General features: G+C 34.2%; 1 protein-coding gene and 1 long non-coding RNA gene across 2 annotated transcripts; one reads left to right on the top strand and one right to left on the bottom strand.

Moving 5' to 3' along the window:
* Positions 1–6,304: 6,304 nt before the first annotated feature.
* On the bottom strand, positions 6,305–6,838 carry LOC120118798 (21 kDa seed protein-like). The gene is made up of 2 exons (XM_039138770.1): positions 6,776–6,838; positions 6,305–6,634 (listed from the first exon to the last, which is right to left on the bottom strand). Exons 1-2 carry the CDS (start codon positions 6,836–6,838, stop codon positions 6,305–6,307), a joined length of 393 nt encoding a protein of 130 aa, XP_038994701.1.
* Positions 6,839–11,025: 4,187 nt separating this feature from the next.
* Positions 11,026–18,097, top strand: LOC120118418. Its single transcript, XR_005515747.1, has 3 exons — positions 11,026–11,038; positions 16,941–16,946; positions 18,000–18,097. It is a non-coding gene; the product is annotated as an uncharacterized LOC120118418 (long non-coding RNA).
* Positions 18,098–18,372: the final 275 nt, after the last annotated feature.

Raw genomic sequence — 18,372 nt, 5'->3', positions numbered from 1 at the left:
GGCTTACTGCTTTGGATGCTGGTTGCTTAGGCTTAGATTGATGCTCCAATTTATAGAGGATGGGTTAAGAAATACACTGCACGAAGCTTGAGAGTATAGCGCGTGTGGCATGAGCAGGAAAACATGTGCTCAAATAATTGTGGTAGGTGAAACTTATTGACTTAAAGTAAATATAAATCCTTCAACTATGCCATCTTTTTGTTTTGGTCCCTAAACTACTTTTTGGTCAAACTAAGTACTTAAACTATTATATTTAATCATTTTAAGCCCTATCATTTTTTTTACTTTTGTTTTGCTAGGCAAGATGAATTTTATTAACAGAAACAAGCCAATAAGATGTTAACACGTCACACAAAAATAGGTACTTATTTTGATTAAGAAAGTAGTTTAGGGGCTTGAAGCAAAAAAGAAACATAGTTTATGGACTTATTTTGACCAAAATATAGTTTAGGTACTTAAAGTGGTTATATATAATAGTTTAAGGACTTATTTTGACTAAAAATAGTTTAGGGGTTTAAAGCAAAAAATGAGTATAGTTTAGGGATTTTTTTAGTTTAAGCCAAACTAATTTGATTAAAAGTTGACCAATTCATTGAATTATTGTTATTAAAATAACGTTTAAAGCATTTAAAAAACAATAACGTTTAGTGCACGTGCTCAGATAATAATCTTTAATTCATTTTAGGGTAAATTACACAAATGGTTACATTTTTTTAAGTTTTATAAACGTATGATCACTGGATTTAAAAAAACATAATTCGTAGTCACTTTCATTTTGTTTTAATTAAGTTTTGATCACTGAGACATTAAATTCCGTTAGTTTGATGATGCGACACGTTAGTAAAATGGTTTAATTTTTATTTTAACCCCTAAAATTTAGATAAATTACTAATTATAGGTCTTTTTGTAAACCCAAAATGATTCAGAGATAAAATATCAAGTTACCCTTTTTTTCATATGTTTTATTCCCAAAACTTATCGTCTCCGCCGCCTCTTCCCCTGCTTCATCTCTTGGCAGGTGCATCAACTCCTAGAACAGGGTTGAATTGAACCCCAAGCTTTTTTGGCTGAGCATTTTGTTGAATCAAAAACCTAACCCCCTCCACTTCAAACAACCTTCCCATTTGTCTTCCCTATGTAAACCCGTCTCTCTCGGTCAAACACATTGTCTAAATGGAAACAAAAGGTAAAAGCTTTTCAGCTATGGAGAGTTTGAAGAATCACTGTTTTTCCATGGTTTTCCTTGTCATTTGTTCTGCAGCATTGTCCTTGGCGCTTCCCCAAGTTCAAAGACTTCAATTTGTCGTATGTATTCTTTTAATCTACTTCAAAATTCATTAATTGATGCTGTTTCTAGTAAAAGGAAGTGACAGTGCTTAGCATGAATGGAACAGATTCAAGAAACCAGTGAAGAGGTTGTGCAAGACTCAGAACAGCATCACCGTGAACGGCTTGCTTCCCGGTCATACTTTCCAATATAATGCCACTGATCTTCTTCAAATAGGGATGTACGTATAATTTTCCGGGAAACTTATAAATTTTAGAAAATAAAATCAAATTTCAATCGAAAATATAAAAAATTAAACATCTAAAATATACAAAAATTTTAAAATTTTAGGAAGAGATCACCCACTTCCCTCTGAGTCCATCTGTGGGATCAAAGGTGACCAGCCACCAGCTCGATACTACATGGCAGCTCTTGCCTACCAAATAACCAAAGCGCCAAAAAGGCACCCTTCGACAACACTACCACCACTGCAATCCTTGAATACAATATGCACCTCGCCCTGCCAAAAAGGCATCAATGGATCCAAACAAAATGACCACTTGCGCCATTAATTTAATTAGTTCACGCCACGCGTTAGACAATTGGCGGAGATAAATTTCAATACATTCTCGTCTGAACAACATTCTAAGTTAGGTAGATAATAAAGGCTTAATACCAAAATAGAGTTTAAACTTTATATTTTTCTTGAATAGGTGCTTAAACTATTTTTTGACTCATCTTAGTATTTAACTTTTTTCTCGTTACCATTTTAGGTGTCTAACGTTTTCTTCGTTATCATTTTAGGTGTCCGGGGGCGTTAACTCTATTAAAAACTCGTTAAGTGACACATGTCCCCTCTCCCACCCCGCCACATTTCCCTTCTATTTCGCCGTGCTCTCCCCATCATTCCCTTCGTCTGTGCTCTCCATCATCCACATCTTCAATTAAATATTTTGAGTTGAATTTTATTAGTTTATGGAAGGTTGATAGGTCACATGTCGTTGGGTGTTCGGTCGATTGACATTATTGATGCGGCCGGCGTGGCTAAGGAATTAAAATTAAAGTGTTAAAAGTTTTTAGTTTTTTTTAAAGTTTTAAAAAATTAGGTTTTTTTTTTAAAAAAAATTATATTTTTTATTTTAAATAAAAATTTTAAAATTATCCCAACATGACATGTGTCAATTAACATAGTTTTTTTAACATCAATTAAGGACAAAAATACCTAAAATAGTAACGAAGAAAATGTTAAAACCGAAAATGATAACATATAAAACATTAGACACCAAATGATAAGAAAAATAGTTTAGACACCTATTCGAGAAAATAATATAGTTTAATACTTTTTTGGTATAAGACATAAGAAAAAAAATAATATTCAAGTTAGGTAGAATTCTTGATACCTTTACACAACAATCTATATGTTGATCAAGAAGGTTCAAGATTTCGTTGTTAGACATATTTTAGTCTTATTGTACATATTATATTATTATTTATGTTAATCTATATGTTTATTCTATCAATCTAGCCTTTATTTTTTTATGAATGTTATATTATTTTTCTATTATAATAATTTTTTAACATCTATGTATTATTTCATAATAAATGGAATTATCCAACAGATATTTTAATTCTAAATATTCAGCCAAGTTGACAATATACAAAAAGATAACAAAATCATTACAAATATGGCTTCATTGACTGAAAGCCAGATTTATTTGAAGAAAACATCTAGTCTATTTATTGGCTGAAACTAAATGGGTTGTTGAGTTAATACTCAACATTACTCGGACTGCTTCTCTACAACTTGCTTTATGGCGTTTGGTGCTTTGAAGAAGTAGAATGAGGCGCCATCTCCTTTAGCCAGACCCAAACGGACCTTGGAATTATAAGAAACCCTATTGATCTCATTGCATAAAGATATGCAGGAATCACATACCGAAGGGCAGAAACCTAATATGTATCCCTTTCCACCTTTCCTGATTCTGAACCAACTCGTCAAAGTCTGGGACCGGGTTACCTACACCCCCACCAAGCGTGAGCCACCATTTTCCCGATGAAGGGTCATAGTCGTCGACCTTCCACGTGGTCGATGTTTTGCATTCAGGGTCCGCACCGGGGACGAACTGTGTTTACATCGGTGGATTCATAGACGGTGGTTTCGTTGTAGTCGGATAAAATAACACCGGCACGCCAAGTTGATATTCGTTTAGGACTACGAGTTTTGGACATGGATTTTCAACCGAGCGTGACGCGAGCAAGGCGCCACCGGCACCCTGTGTTGACACAATATAGTATTGAACGCCTGAGCGGAGCGCTTTGCCCTCGGAATCGAGCACCGGCTTCCTTGCGGCGTTGGCTAGCGATGAGAAAAACGAACTTGTTGAGAAGAGAAGAAGAAATGAACTGCAGGTGACAAGGTTTTCATGGCTTACTGCTTTGGATGCTGGTTGCTTAAGCTTAGATTGATGCTCCAATTTATAGAGGAAGGATTAAGAAATAAAATGTATGAATAGTGGCTGAAATTGGTGATAAAATTTAGTGGAATAATTTAAAATTTTAAAAAATCTAGAGATTTAAATTAAAATTTTTAAAAATTTTGAAAAGTTCAATTTTATTTTTTTTAAAATAATTGAAATATAACTAATATTTTTTATATTTTGAGAGACTTAATGAAAAATTTTAAAAATTTTAAAAAAAATTTAATTAAAAATATTTAAAAGTTTAAAACATAATATGGATTTCTAAAAAATTTATGAACGTTGAATTAAATATTTTAAATTTTTTAAAAGTTTAAATTATAATATTTCCTATTTTTTTAAGACCATGGTCCCATCAGTCCCTATTATCTTTCGCGACTGTGCATGAAGCGAAAACACGTGACCAATAATAATTTAATTCATTTTAATTAAGTTCACGCCACCCGTTAGATATTTGGTAGGAGATAAGTTTCCCTTCGTTTCTCGTGTGAACAACATTCAAGTTAGGTAGATAATAAAAATATAATAAATTTATTACAAATCCTTATTTTATAAATCTTAATTATAATCATTAAATTAATTTTATTAAATAATTTATTTATTGAACATGATTTTATTAGATTATATAAAATTAATTTAATATTTATAAGTTTAATTTATTTTTCATGTAATAATTAATTAATAATTTAAATATAATTTAACATAAAATTTTAAAATATCATATAAATGAAATTATTGAGATTATATATATATTCAAAATGAGTGGTGAGAGAACTTTTAAAAGAAAGAATTATTTGTGTGGGGAAAATTTTGATTTTATTAGAAATTTAGAGGAAAATTGGAGAATTTTGAGAATAGATAATTTAGAAGGAAAATGGGAATAAGGTATTTTGAAGTAAACATACTAGACATAGAAATTTCCTTTTCTTTTTTGCATAAATTTCGAATCATCTATATATCTTGTAGTAATTGAATTCGTTTATAAATTGTTGGAAGATAGACTACTACAAAACGAGCCGTTAGTACTGACTGAAAATAATATAAAATGAATTATATAAGCAAATAATCGATTAACCGTGTCGTGATAACTCACTGTCTTAGAAGCGAATTCGTTCTGATATGTGTAATCGCTACAATAGACGAACAACCCCCAGATGTTAGCACAACACTCCAAGAATTCATACACCCAAAAACTGGATTGAACTTAGATGGTATTGCTCTTCTCTCAACTCAAATAACACTTAAAGAGGAAGAGTATTTCAAGCAAAATGTCACTTGCTTAGGGATGGTATAAAATGAGTAAAGTTAACCGTTATTTATAAGCTAAATAGTGAGGGTACATAAGTCATTCCGAAGAAACAATTTAAAACTATTTAAAATTGAAATAAATATCATTTAAAAGATATGTTACAACTGAGCATTAACACAAAGCTATACCATGCCATAATCCCTTACAATGAGATTTTCCGGTTGTTTATCCATGAATAGAGTGACTTGCCATTTAAGTAACCCTTATCTTCTTACGACTTTTTTACATTAAGATATAATTCATTCATGTATATATACTAATCATTTAGTAGTTTAGTAGATATATATAAATTTCATCTACTCTGAAAAAATAATGAATCTAATTTATATATTTAAAAATTCTATTAATTTAATCTTTATTTTTTATATAAATATTATATTATTTTTCTATTATAATACTTTAATGTCTATTTTATTTTATAATAAAATGGAATTATCCAACTGATATTTTAATTTGATAGGTTCAGTTAGGGATGACAAACAGGCGGGTCGGGTGCGGATACCCCCTCCCATCCCCATATTCACATAATATTTTCAAATTCACCACCCGCCCACCACCCATGATGGGTAGAATTTTTCAAATTCACACCCACCCACACCGGTACATTATCAAATTCATCCTCACACCCACTATCCAACTATAGACGTAACCAACTAGACCCGCCTGACAGCAACATTAAGTTATACATAAGCAATAAACATAAAACAAACACATCCATCAAGAAACATAATAAAATAAACCAAGGATTATCTGAGTTAAATGTTAACATAGATCTTAAAGTACATAAAACACCATAATAAAAGACTAAAAACATAAATGACAAACACATAATATTTTGTTCTTTGGCACACATAATGACAAATCCTAAAATTATACCTAAATTTATAATAGTCCAAAATTTAATGAGTATTTAGTGAGCGGGAGGATGCAGGGCGAGTAAGGTCTCAAACCCATCACCCGCCCACTACCCTCGACAGGTACTACTTTCTAATCCACACCCGTCATCTACCCACTAATAATACTCATCTCTGTCCCAATTAGAACGAGTACGGTACGGAATCTACGAAATTGTACACGTTTGTAAGGTTCAACTAAGTAGACAATATTACAAAAAAAAAGATAACACATTCATTACAGCTATGGCTTCATTGACTAAAAGCCAGATTTATACGAAGCAAACATCTAGTTTATGTATTAACCGAAGCTAAACGGATAGTTGAGTTCATACTCAACATTACTAGGAGTGCTTCTCTACAATTCTTGCTTTATGTCGTTCGATGCTTTCATAAAGTAGAATGAGGCGCCATCTCCTTTAGCCAGACCCAAACGGACCTTGGAATCATAAGACAACTTATTGATCTCCTTGCATAAAGATATGCAGGAATCACATACTGCAGGGCAGAAGCCTAATATGTAACCATTTCCAACTTCCCTGATTCTGAACCAACTCGTCAAAGTCTGAGGACTGGGATTACCTTCAACCCCACCGACCGTGAGCCACCATCTTCCCGATGAAGGGTCATAATCGTCGAGCTTCCACGTAGTCGATGTTTTGCAGTCAGGGTCCACTCCGGGGACGAACTGTATGTTTACATCGTGGATTCGTAGACGGTGGTTTCGTTGTAGTCGGGATAAATAACACCGGCACGCCAAGTTGATATTCGTTTAGGACTACGAGTTTTGGACATGGTTTTTCCGCCGAGCGTGACTCTAGTGCAGCACCACCGGCACCCTGTATTGTTGAAACAATATAATATTGAACGCCTGAGCGGAGCGCTTTGCCATCGGTATCAAGCACGGGCTTCCTTGCGGCGTTGGCTACCGATGAGAAAAACGAACTTATTGAGAAGAGAAAGAAGAGAAATGAAGTGCAGGTGACATGGTTTACTGCTTTGGTTGCTTGTTGCTTAGGCTTAGACTGTTGCTCCAATTTATGGAGTTAGGGTAAGAAATACACTGCAGGGAGCTAGAGAGTGTAGCGCTTGTGGCATGAGCTGGAAAACAAGTGCTCAAACAAATGTGGTTGGTATAACTAATTTTAATTAAAGTTGACAAAGTCATTGAAATATTTAAAATAACATTTAAAAATTAGCTAACATTTAAAATAACATTTAAAGTCGTGCTCAAATGTTTTTTTAAAATAATTCATTGACTTGGTCAACTTTAATTAATATTAATGCTATTTTAAAATAATTCAATGACTTGGTCAACTGTAATTAAAAATTAGTTATACCAACCACATTTATTTGAGCGCTTGTTTTCCAGCTCATTTAAAGACTGTTCAAATAATTGATTTAGTAGGATGAGACATTAAATCTTTTAAGTAAGTTCAGGGGTTCGAATCCTCGCGATTACGAATGGAGCAAATTGGGTTGGGAGGGTCGCCCTCGCCTCTGCAGTACCCGAACTGAATTAGTCGGTCAATAGATCGTGATTAATTAAAAAAAAAAGTGCTCAAATAATAATTTTATTCCCTACATTTCTCGTGTGAACATTATTCAAGTTAGGTAGATGATAAAAACATAATAAATTTATTACAAATCCAATATGATAATGGATAAAATAATCAAATTAGTTAATTCTCAACACTTTCACACAACAATCTATATGTTGATCAAGAAAGGTTAAGTAATATTCTTATCTTTATTGTACATATGTTTCTTAATACGACAAACTTTTTACATATTGATGAAATTAAGATTAAATACTAAAGGGGTTAAATTGTTTAACTTCAAATTATAACCTCAAAAAGTGCATGCTAAAAATAAGTCACTTGGCTATATGCTTATAACCACCCGTATGACTGCACTTTGATATTTTATAATAAGATTTGTGTTCATGTAACTTAAGCTAATTAGTTATTCTTTTAAAATAGGGTAACTATCTTTGTTGAGGGTTTGAAAGATATGCTTGTACAAAATGTTGGTACAGGTAAACATAGGGGTGTTCATTCGGTTAAAACGGTGGCCGACCGAACCGAATTAACCATAACCGAATTAACCAAACTTTTTTTTTCTTTAACCATTAACCGAACCGAATTTTTTTCCGAACATATTAACCGAACCGAATAAATTTCGGTTAATTTCGAATTAACCGAATTTTTTTAAAATTTTCTAATTTATATAAAATTAAATATTTTTAATTCAAAAAAAGTTTATAATTAATTTAAATAATATATAATTATAAATAAAAATTTTAGATAAATTTTTTAATTAATTAATATTGATTTAAGTTTAAAAGTTATTGGATCTTAAATTATTAATTGGGCTTTAAATGGTTTGGGCTTAGCCCATATGTTATATAATATATTTAATATTTTTTAATTAAAAACAGTTTACAATAATTTAAACAATATATAATTATAAAATAAAAATTTATATAATTTTTTAATTAATTAATATTGATTTAAGTTTAAAAGTTATTGGATCTTAAATTATTAATTGGGTTTTAAATGATTTGGGTTGAGCCCATATGTTATATATAATATATTTAATATTTAAAATTTAATTTCGGTTAATTCGGTTAATTAATCAAATTCGAACCGAATTAACCGTTAACCGAATTCTAAATTTTTTCTTAACCGTTAACCGATAAAACTAATTCGGTAACCGAATCGAATTAACCGAACTAATTCGGTTCGGTCAGTTAACCGAATTAGTTCGGTTATTTGAACACCCCTAGGTAAACATGTCCATTGTCGCGTTTAAAAAGTTAGGGAAGAAGAAGCCATTTTTTAAGTTGAAAAGAATAAAGAAAAAGCAGAAGCAAAGGTAGAGTTCAAAAAAAAAGAAAAAGACAATGATTGTGGCTGAGATGAACGAAGACAAAACAAAGGCGACTTAGGGATGGTTACGGGCGGGACGGGGTGGGTAAGTTTTTTTTGCTGCTCCGACCCCGACATGAAAATGTATACATAAAATCTGATTCAGTTTCTTACCGACAAAGGCGAAGTTCCTAAGTGTTTGACCTAAGGTTGTGTCGTTATTTGGAAAGAGTAAATTTTGATGACGAAATTTCTTTTAAGGAGGAGAGAGTTGTAACACCCTAAATTACAGGTTAGTAGTTTCGGGTTTACCCCAGAGGTAAGTGGACCTTGTGAAATTTATAAATTAAGCTGTTGAGCTTAATTGCGTTGGATTTGGGACCCAAATAGTCACAAAAAGGAGATTTTTAATTAAGGGACAAAATATGAAGGACCTAAAGTGAAATTGGACCATTGTTGGTTTTGGAAGATATTGTTGAGGGTTTTAAAGGGGTTTCAGAAGTGGGTTTCCTTCCCACTTCTCTTCTCTTCATTCTTCTTCTCCATTTCTTCTTCCTTCGTCTCCTTCAGTGACTATAGCTTCAAGGTAAGAACTTTAACATTTTTATTGCTTCATCTCGTCCTAATAAAACCCTAGCAAACGTATTTTTTTAGAAGATTCAACAAGCTTTGGGTTTTGTTTGCATGAAAAAGAGGGATTTTCTCCATCCAAGCCTTGAGAAGGTTGATTTCTAGCTAAAAGAGGTTCATTTCGGGATTCAAGCATCAATGTAGTGTATTTATAATCTTTTAGAGTATTGAGGTTTCATAAATCCATGGTTTTTGTTAAGATTTGATTATTTGAGTATTTTAGGGCTTATATTTGATTTCTTAACCAAATCACGTTTTAGATGTTAGTAACATGTTTTAATGATGCCTAATGACCCTAAATACTTTACTAAAATTTTAGAATAAGTTTATAAACCAACCCTTATCGTTTGAAGTGATTTTTGAGTGATTCCCGAGCTTAAGCAAGTCATTCCTAGAAAAAGGATCGATCCCACGGGAGAAAGGATCGATCCCTTTTCAAAAGGATCAATCGATCATTCGAAAGAAAAGATCGATCCCTTCTTTGTTTTGATCGATGAAAAAGGATGGATTAGCATTCATTAAAGGTCCTAAGTGTTGTTGAATGTTCTCTGACCCGTTTAAGGTACGTAAGATCTAAGGACGATCTGTAATAGTAAGACTTAGTATGTGAGGACATAAATTATCAAACATACCTAAAAACACTCATAGGAGTAGGTTACACCGGGTGTAACCATATTAAGCGTAATACACTAGATTATCTTCAATCGAGGACGTATACTGATGGTTGGGATTGAAGATCAGTACATGAGATATCTGATGAGCTGCAAGATAAACATGTCAGATTCAGTATCGAAAAAGAGCATGGTGTCTCGAGAACGTCAGTGAACCGAAAATGGATAAGTTGTTCCACTACTTCAAGGGGTATTGGGAGAAGTACGATAATAGTGTTAGGAGTGTTGTTACCCAATAATGAGCCTGAGTCAAGTATCGGGCTAACGATTGGATCAGTCAGTGTACATCAAACACCATAATCACCAGGAAATTATGAAACTCTTAGAGACCTCTCCGGAGGTAGAAATGAGTAAAATACCCTATAAGTAATAATACCCCTCCCATAACGTCCTAGGTGAGAGGACGAGCGGGATAGTCTCAGGTGAAGAGGATATGACCTCACTTGACTTCTATAAGTTCAGTAGCGAGTGATCGAGCTACTTCGCCTGCTGTAGTGTGGCATCGGTTGATGTTTGTTAAGGCGTAGCTCTAGATGAGAGCCTTATAATAATAATGAAATAATAACATTAATTGTGTGATAACCATAAAAAGCCTTATGTGGTAAGATTCCATAAGACTTATGCCCATGTGTGTCACTCGGGAAACGATGAGGACACGTACCTGAGTAACTTTAGCATTAGGACGATCGTTTACGTACGCTATAGTCAAGGGACCATTTGCGTACTTTTGAATTCAAGGTAAAAACTTGAGCATTTTTATTGCTTCATCTCGTCCTAATAAAACCCTAGCAACCTTATTTTTTAGAAGATTCAAGCTTTGGGTTTTGTTTGCATGAAAAAGAGGGATTTTCTCCATCCAAGCCTTGAGAATGATGATTTCTAGCTAAAGGAGGTTCATTTCGGGATTCAAGCATCAAGGTAGTGTATTTATAATCCTTTGGAGTATTGAGGTTTCATAAATCCATGGTTTTTGTTATGATTTGATTATTTTAGCATTTTAGGGTTTATATTTGATTTCTTAACCAAATCATGTTTTAGGCGTTAGTAACATGTTTTAATGATGCCTAATGACCCTAAATAACTTACTAAAACTTTAGAATAAGTTTATAAACCAACCCATGTCGTTTGGAGTGATTTTTTAGTGATTCTCGAGCTTAAGCAAGTCATTTCCAGAGAAAGGATTGATCCCACGGGAGAAAGGATCGTTCCCTTTTCAAAAGGATCGATCGATCATTCGAAAGAAAAGATCGATCCCTTCTTTGTTTTGATCGATGAAAAAGGATGGATTAGCATTCATTAAAGGTCCTAAGTGTTGTTGAATGTTCTCTGACCCGTTTAAGGTACGTAAGATCTAAGGACGATCTGTAATAGTAAGACTTAGTATGTGAGGACATAAATTATCAAACATACCTAAAAACACTCGTAGGAGTAGGTTACACCGGGTGTAACCATATTAAGTGTAATACACTAGATTATCTTCAATCGAGGACGTATACTGATGGTTGGGATTGAAGATTAGTACATGAGATATCCGATGAGCGGCAAGATAAACATGTCAGATTCAATATCGAAAAAGAGCGTGGTGTCTCGAGAACGTCAGTGAACCGAAAATGGATAAGTTGTTCCACTACTTCAAGGGGTATTGGGAGAAGTACGATAAGAGTGTTAGGAGTGTTGTTACCCAATAATGAGCCTGAGTTAAGTATCGGGCTAACGATTGGATCAGTCAGTGTACATCAAACACCATAATCACCAGGAAATTATGAAACTCTTAGAAACCTCTCCGGAGGTAGAAATGAGTAAAATACCCTATAAGTAATAATACCCCTCCCATAACGTCCTAGGTGAGAGGACGAGCGGGATAGTCTCAGATGAAGGGGATATGACCTCACCTGACTTCTATAAGTTCAGTAGCAAGTGATCCAACTACTTCGCCTGCTGTAATGTGGCATCAGTTGACGTTTGTTAAGGCGTAGCTCTAGATGAGAGCCTTATAATAATAATGAGATAGTAAAATTAATTTTGTGATAATATAAAAAGCCTTATGAGGTAAGATTCCATAAGACTTATGCCCATGTGTGTCACTCGGGAAACGATGAGGACACGTACCCGAGTAACTTTAGCAGTAGGATGATCGTTTATGTACGCTATAGTCAAGGGACCATTTACGTACTTTTCCCATTATATTAATAACATATCAACCTTATTAAACCAATCTATCTATACCTTCATTCTTATCAATTATCTTTTGTGCTTTTTTATTTTGTATATACAGTAGAAACTCTTTAAATTAATACTCGGTAAATTAATAAATTCTCTAAAATAATAAATTTGTCCGGTCTCGACTTGGGCCAATGTAAAAAATTGAAAAACACGATAAAATAATAAGATAATAATTTTTTGTGAGATCCCTTTATAATTTTCGGTCCTAAGAAAATCATAAATTAATAATTCATAGAAACTGAAAAAAATATATTACACTCTATTGAAATATGATTCAATAGTTGTCTGTTTTACTTTAAAGTTCAAGTCTATTTGGAGCTCATTATTAATTTAACTCATCTCTTGCAACGTAATTCTAAGATGCATAGACTAATTTACCTTTTTGTTTGGTATGTACAATATAATTACTTAAAAACTCTTTAAATTAATAATTATTAATTTATCGATAAATTAATAACTCTCTAAATTAATAAATTTCTTCGGTCCTGACATTATTAATTTATAGAGTTTTAACTGTATACACTAACAAATTGTGGTAGTTGTAGCCAATTCGATATACTATATTACTACATGTGTTTCATTTCCTTTTTAATCATACTATATTATTATTTTATCTTATTGTAAATAATATGTTCCAAATTTGTTTATATACAAGTGTTCGATTGAGTCAAATCGAATAAAAAAATTCAAGTTATTCGAGTTAACGAGTCCTATTTTACAACTCGAAGTTGACTTGAAAATTTTTCGAGCCGAGTCAAATTTTCGAGTTTCAGTTTAAATTTAATTATAAAATTTATAATATTATGATATTATTTGATTCCAATTTAAATGGTTTTTTATAACCATATACAATACATGTATATTTCTTTATTTTTATCATATGTGATATACATTTATCATACAAAGTCGAGGGACTCAACTCAAACTTGAAAATCCCCTAATTACTAAAAAGTTCGAGTTACTATTCAAGTTATTCGAGTTGAATTTCACAACTTAGTTTGAACTTGAAATTTTTCGAGTCGAGACGAGTTTATGACCTTTTGAAATCGTTTCTCCGGACTTCTTAATTTCATTACTAAACTAACAAGGATTTCTTCTAAATTGCTTAAACCCATCATTATAAATCAACGAATCCTCGAGATTATAGAGTATATCGCAAGTAGTATCCCCTGCTTTTCTATCACTTTCCCATATACAAATCCTCGCGAAGTTGATTCGTTCCTCTGAGCTTATGCTTCCCATTCCATCAACGGACGATCATTTCCTCGGTATAACAACCAAATTCTCCCCTCCTTCAACGCAATGCTCTTTGTCGTTGTTTAACTGTTGAAGTTTCTGCATATTATCTTCGTTCCACGGTCCAATAAAACAACTCCCGTCCGGCCAAGTGACAAACTTGTTTCCCTTGGGAACTTCGTTTTCCCATTGTCCATCATAACGGTTCCCGTTATCCTAAATCAGGGTTTCGCGGCCTAGTTTGTAGCTGTAGCAGTGTTTCCAATCGACGATCCAACGATAAATGTCACCATCGGAATCGATGAATGTCCGTATCCTTCCATCACTGTAAAATTTAATTTTAATAAATGGTTAATTTTAAATAAATTCTTACACTTTTTTAATATTTACATAATAAGAACAAGTTTACTTATAGTTTGCTTATAGTGTGTTTCGGTACATCGCTTTAATGGTGCGTTGACTCATCCCTTAATTTATATATAGATATATATATAGCTCAAAACTCTTGCAAAATTTTGAGACTGTGATTAGTGCTTAAATTATACATTATTTTATGATCAATTACTCCTTTATTATTTATTTTAAGTTGCTAACTTGGCCCTTTTCGCTTATTTTCGATACATGACATTGAATTCCGAAAAATAGGTTAAAACTGACGAAATTGTACAATTTTTTATTTTCTGAATTCATGGCCGGAGTAATGGGCATGACTTTGGGCATGACATCGCTGATGTGGTGTCCAATCAGCAGCTTCTAGAAGGTCCAGTCAGTAGTGGCATGAAGACCAAAGACTCAGTCGAATTTTTGAATTCAAATTAGGATTTATTTTATTTTTATTTTACGAATTATCTTTTTAGTTTTAAATGTTATCTTTTAGGATTTTTATAGACTATAAATATCCCATTAAGGTAAGCCTCAAAGACCAACTTGATCATTCAGAATTCGTTTCTCAACTCTTGTTTCTTCTTTCTTAGTTTAATAAAGTTTTCCTTTTTTATTTTATTTTCTTTTCTAGTTTTTATTTTATTTTATTTTTAAAATGCTAAGTATGGTCTCTACCATGCTTAGCTAAGTTTTTCATAGCCGAAGGCTAAAGCAATGACTCGATTCTAAGTCTTGAGAATCGTAAAGCACATCATACCCTCAAGGGTTACATTTTCAGTTTTTGAAAATCAGGGGATCGATAATCGACTTTCCTTTTACAATCAAAGCGATTTCATTTCAAAAAGTGCATGTTGGAATTGAATTTCGGTTTTGATTAATAGTTGGGAGGAATGATCGGCCTGTGACACATTCGACTTCCTGTGAACACAATTAGCGGCAGTCTGCTAAGGGAAATTGAAATTGGGTTAGATTCTCAATTGAGATGATAGAATCCGAGTCGGGTTTTTCCAGAACTTAAAATTGTTGAATTAGTAAGTGATGGTCGCAATTGATTCACAAAAGAGTATAGATCTAAAAATTGATTTTAGATTCTCTATTCATTTGAGAGAAGAACAAGTTATAGGGTTGGGCTCTATAGACTGTAACCGACGTGAGCCCGGAGGTAAAAGTCCTATTAAAGGATCGATTTGAATCAAGGTAGAAGCTTTAGCCCAAGGCATAAGCTTTAGCCCAAGGCTGATTTAATCATATTAAATCTTCGTCTTTAATTTTATTTTTACTTTCTTTTATTTAATTAATTGTTTTCATCTTTAATTATTTCAATTTCTCATCAAACCCCCTTTTATTGTCCTTTATGTCATGCCTAAATCGGAATCAAGAGCGAGAAATTCATCAATCTTCTAGTCCCCGTGGATCGACCCTTACTTTCCTTATACTATTCTTTATTTAATTTTATTTTGAGATTAAGGCTATTTTTATTTTGACAACAGAACGACACAATGTCAGAATTGGCACCGTTATCGAGGACTACGGTAAGTTACTGATTTAATTTTCTTGTTTATGATTTATGACTAGGAAAAATACATACACATTAGAAGAATTTGATCCTGAAATCTTGAAGCACGAGCCAGACAAATTCATGGTCAAACACTTTGGGAGAAAATGAAGAAACAACAAGAGCAAGCAAATTTTGAAGATTCAACCGATGTCACATACAAGGAATCGACGGATTCCAGGCAATCCACCAATCCAATCGACGCCGATCACACAACCATTGCCGATCCAACGCACGACTTACAACATCCATAACTAATGGGAGATCAAACTATCCGCGAACTATTCGCAGCTCCTGCGGTACAACAACCACTCTGCATCATTTTCCCTCAAGGCGAAATGCCATTTCAACTCAAAACAGGATTGATACATCTACTTTCTACCTTTCACAGTCTTTCTAGCGAGAGCCCACACAAGCACTTAGTGGAATTTCATTTGGTTTGTTCAAGCACGAAACCTCAAGGGGTATTCGAAGACCAAATTAAATTACGAGCATTTCCATTCCCTTTATCTGACATAGCGAAAGAATGACTATTTTATTTACCACCAAATTCGATAAATACTTGGACTGATTTAAATCATATTTTTTCTCGACAAGTTTTTTCTAGCAGTGAAGGCAAGTGAATTAAGGTGAAGCATACTTGGAATTAAACAAAAGAACGAAGAATCGCTTTACGACTATTGGGAGCGATTTAAGAAGCTATGTGCGAGTTGTCCGCAACACGGATTGACCGAACAGAAACTTCTACAATATTTCTACTAAGGCTTGCTTCCGATGTAAATGAAAATGATGGATGCTGCTAGCGGGGGAGCTCTCGTCAACATGACACCAAACCAAGCGAGGGTATTAATTTCAACGATGACAGCCAAACTCTCAACAGTTTGACTTATCAAGTGAATCCAACCAAAGGGTTCACGAGGTAAGCACTGTTTCACTTGAAAATAAAATCGACAAATTAACTAATATCATTAATTCTCTTGTTTAAGAAAAAAACGAATCAACCAGAGTATGCGGGATTTTGTATGATGCCATACCACCAACCGATAGTTGCCCGACGCTCCAAGATGAAACAAGCACACAAGTGAATGTCATGGGGAATTTTTCGGGACCTCCCCAAAGGCCCTATAATCCCAATAGCAACACATACAATCCGGGATGGCGAGATTATCCTAATTTCAGCTATGAGCAAAAACCGAGGCCGAACCAATCTTACCAACCAACGATGCCTCCACCACAATCATACCAACCGCCAAAGACTTCACTCGAGACCCTCGTGAAACGATTGATGCAATCGCAAGAAAAATTCCAGAACAGCACAGAGTCACACTTGCAAGAGATTGACAAGCAGATCAGTCAATTGGCACAAACTGTTGGCCACTTAGAATCACACGGCAAACTTCCCTCACAAACCAAGCGAACCCACAGGAGAATGTGAGTGTCATCACTCTAAGAAGCGGAACAGTCGTCAAACAACTAGTCCGTGAGGAGATTGACACCAAATCCCAAAAGAAAGATGATGCTACAATTCAAAGAAAGAAGAAGAATCCAATTTCCGAATCTGCAGCGTCTCCATATGTCGTGCATCCTCCTTTCCCAGTGAGATTCATAAAGAAAGACAAGCAAGCCGAGGAGGAGATCCTAGACGTTTTCTAGAAAGTAGATATCAACATCCCACTCTTAGAAGTAATCCGAAAGGTGCCCAGGTCGATTGGATGAGGCCCCAAAAGCTGATCAGAAACATGCCCTTTGAACCAGATGCAGCAACATAGGGTGCTTTACTTGGTGCAAGCAGAATTCATGGCAATACCAAATTAGCTGAAATGGCTGCTGAGTTGATTTTTGAAATGGAACCTGAAAATTCAGGAATGTATGTTCTCTCAAATTTATATGCAGCTTCCGGTAGATGGGCTGATGTTAGTAAGATGAGAATGAAAATGAGGGATACCGGCGTGAAGAAAGTACCAGGGTATATTTGGCTTGAGGTGCAGAACAAGATCCATACGTTCTCGGTCGGGGACTCATTCCACCCAGATAGGGATAAGATCTATGCTTATTTAGAAGAATTGTATCTCAAATGAAGCGGGAGGGCTGTGTCTCCTCTACAAAATTGATTCTACATGACGTAAATGAGGAAGAGAAGGAACATATGCTAAGTATCACAGTGAAAAATTAGCTGTGGCGTATGGCATTCTCTCTATACCTGCTGGTCGACATATCCGTATGATAAAAAACTTGCGTGTTTATGAAGACTGCCACAATGCCATCAAATATATATCAAAGATTATGGGCCGGTTGATTATCTTAAGGGATTCAAACCGTTTTCACCATTTCAGGGAGGGTTCATGTTCCTGTGGAGATTATTGGTGACAGTGTATAAGAAGCTGTTTTAAGTGGAACAGCTAACGATTGATACCACCAATGTGCTGCATGTGGAAAGAGCCTGCCTCCTTCTGGTCTTCATCCTACAAGTGTAGTAAATCTAAGATGATCTTTTTATTTTTGTTTAATTATCATTGATTCTGTGGACTGACGTTTGCCCGTGATCAATAACGAAAAATTAATCGAACTTCTAGCTTTTTGCCATGATACTGTGTAGTGCATTTGATCTGTGTATACATCAAGGAAATGCCCGTGTAATGTACTTGGCATGTGGGACAATAAGGATAGGCATCAGCTCCTGATTTGCTTTACATCTGAATTAGCTTTAGAACCAATCTATGACGGAATGAAGTGCAAAAGGCAAAAGGTTGAATGTTGATCCTTTGCATTTTGCTGCAGAAAAGAAACTTTTCACAGGTAATTGATTTCCAATCGTGAAATATGAGACCGGGCTTCACCGTACCTAATCCTTGATCTT

Source organism: Hibiscus syriacus, unplaced genomic scaffold (genome assembly GCF_006381635.1).
Source record: "Hibiscus syriacus cultivar Baekdansim isolate YM2019G1 unplaced genomic scaffold, ASM638163v2 tig00110328_pilon, whole genome shotgun sequence".
NCBI lineage: Eukaryota > Viridiplantae > Streptophyta > Magnoliopsida > Malvales > Malvaceae > Hibiscus > Hibiscus syriacus.
This window is presented reverse-complemented; position numbering and strand designations above follow the sequence as displayed.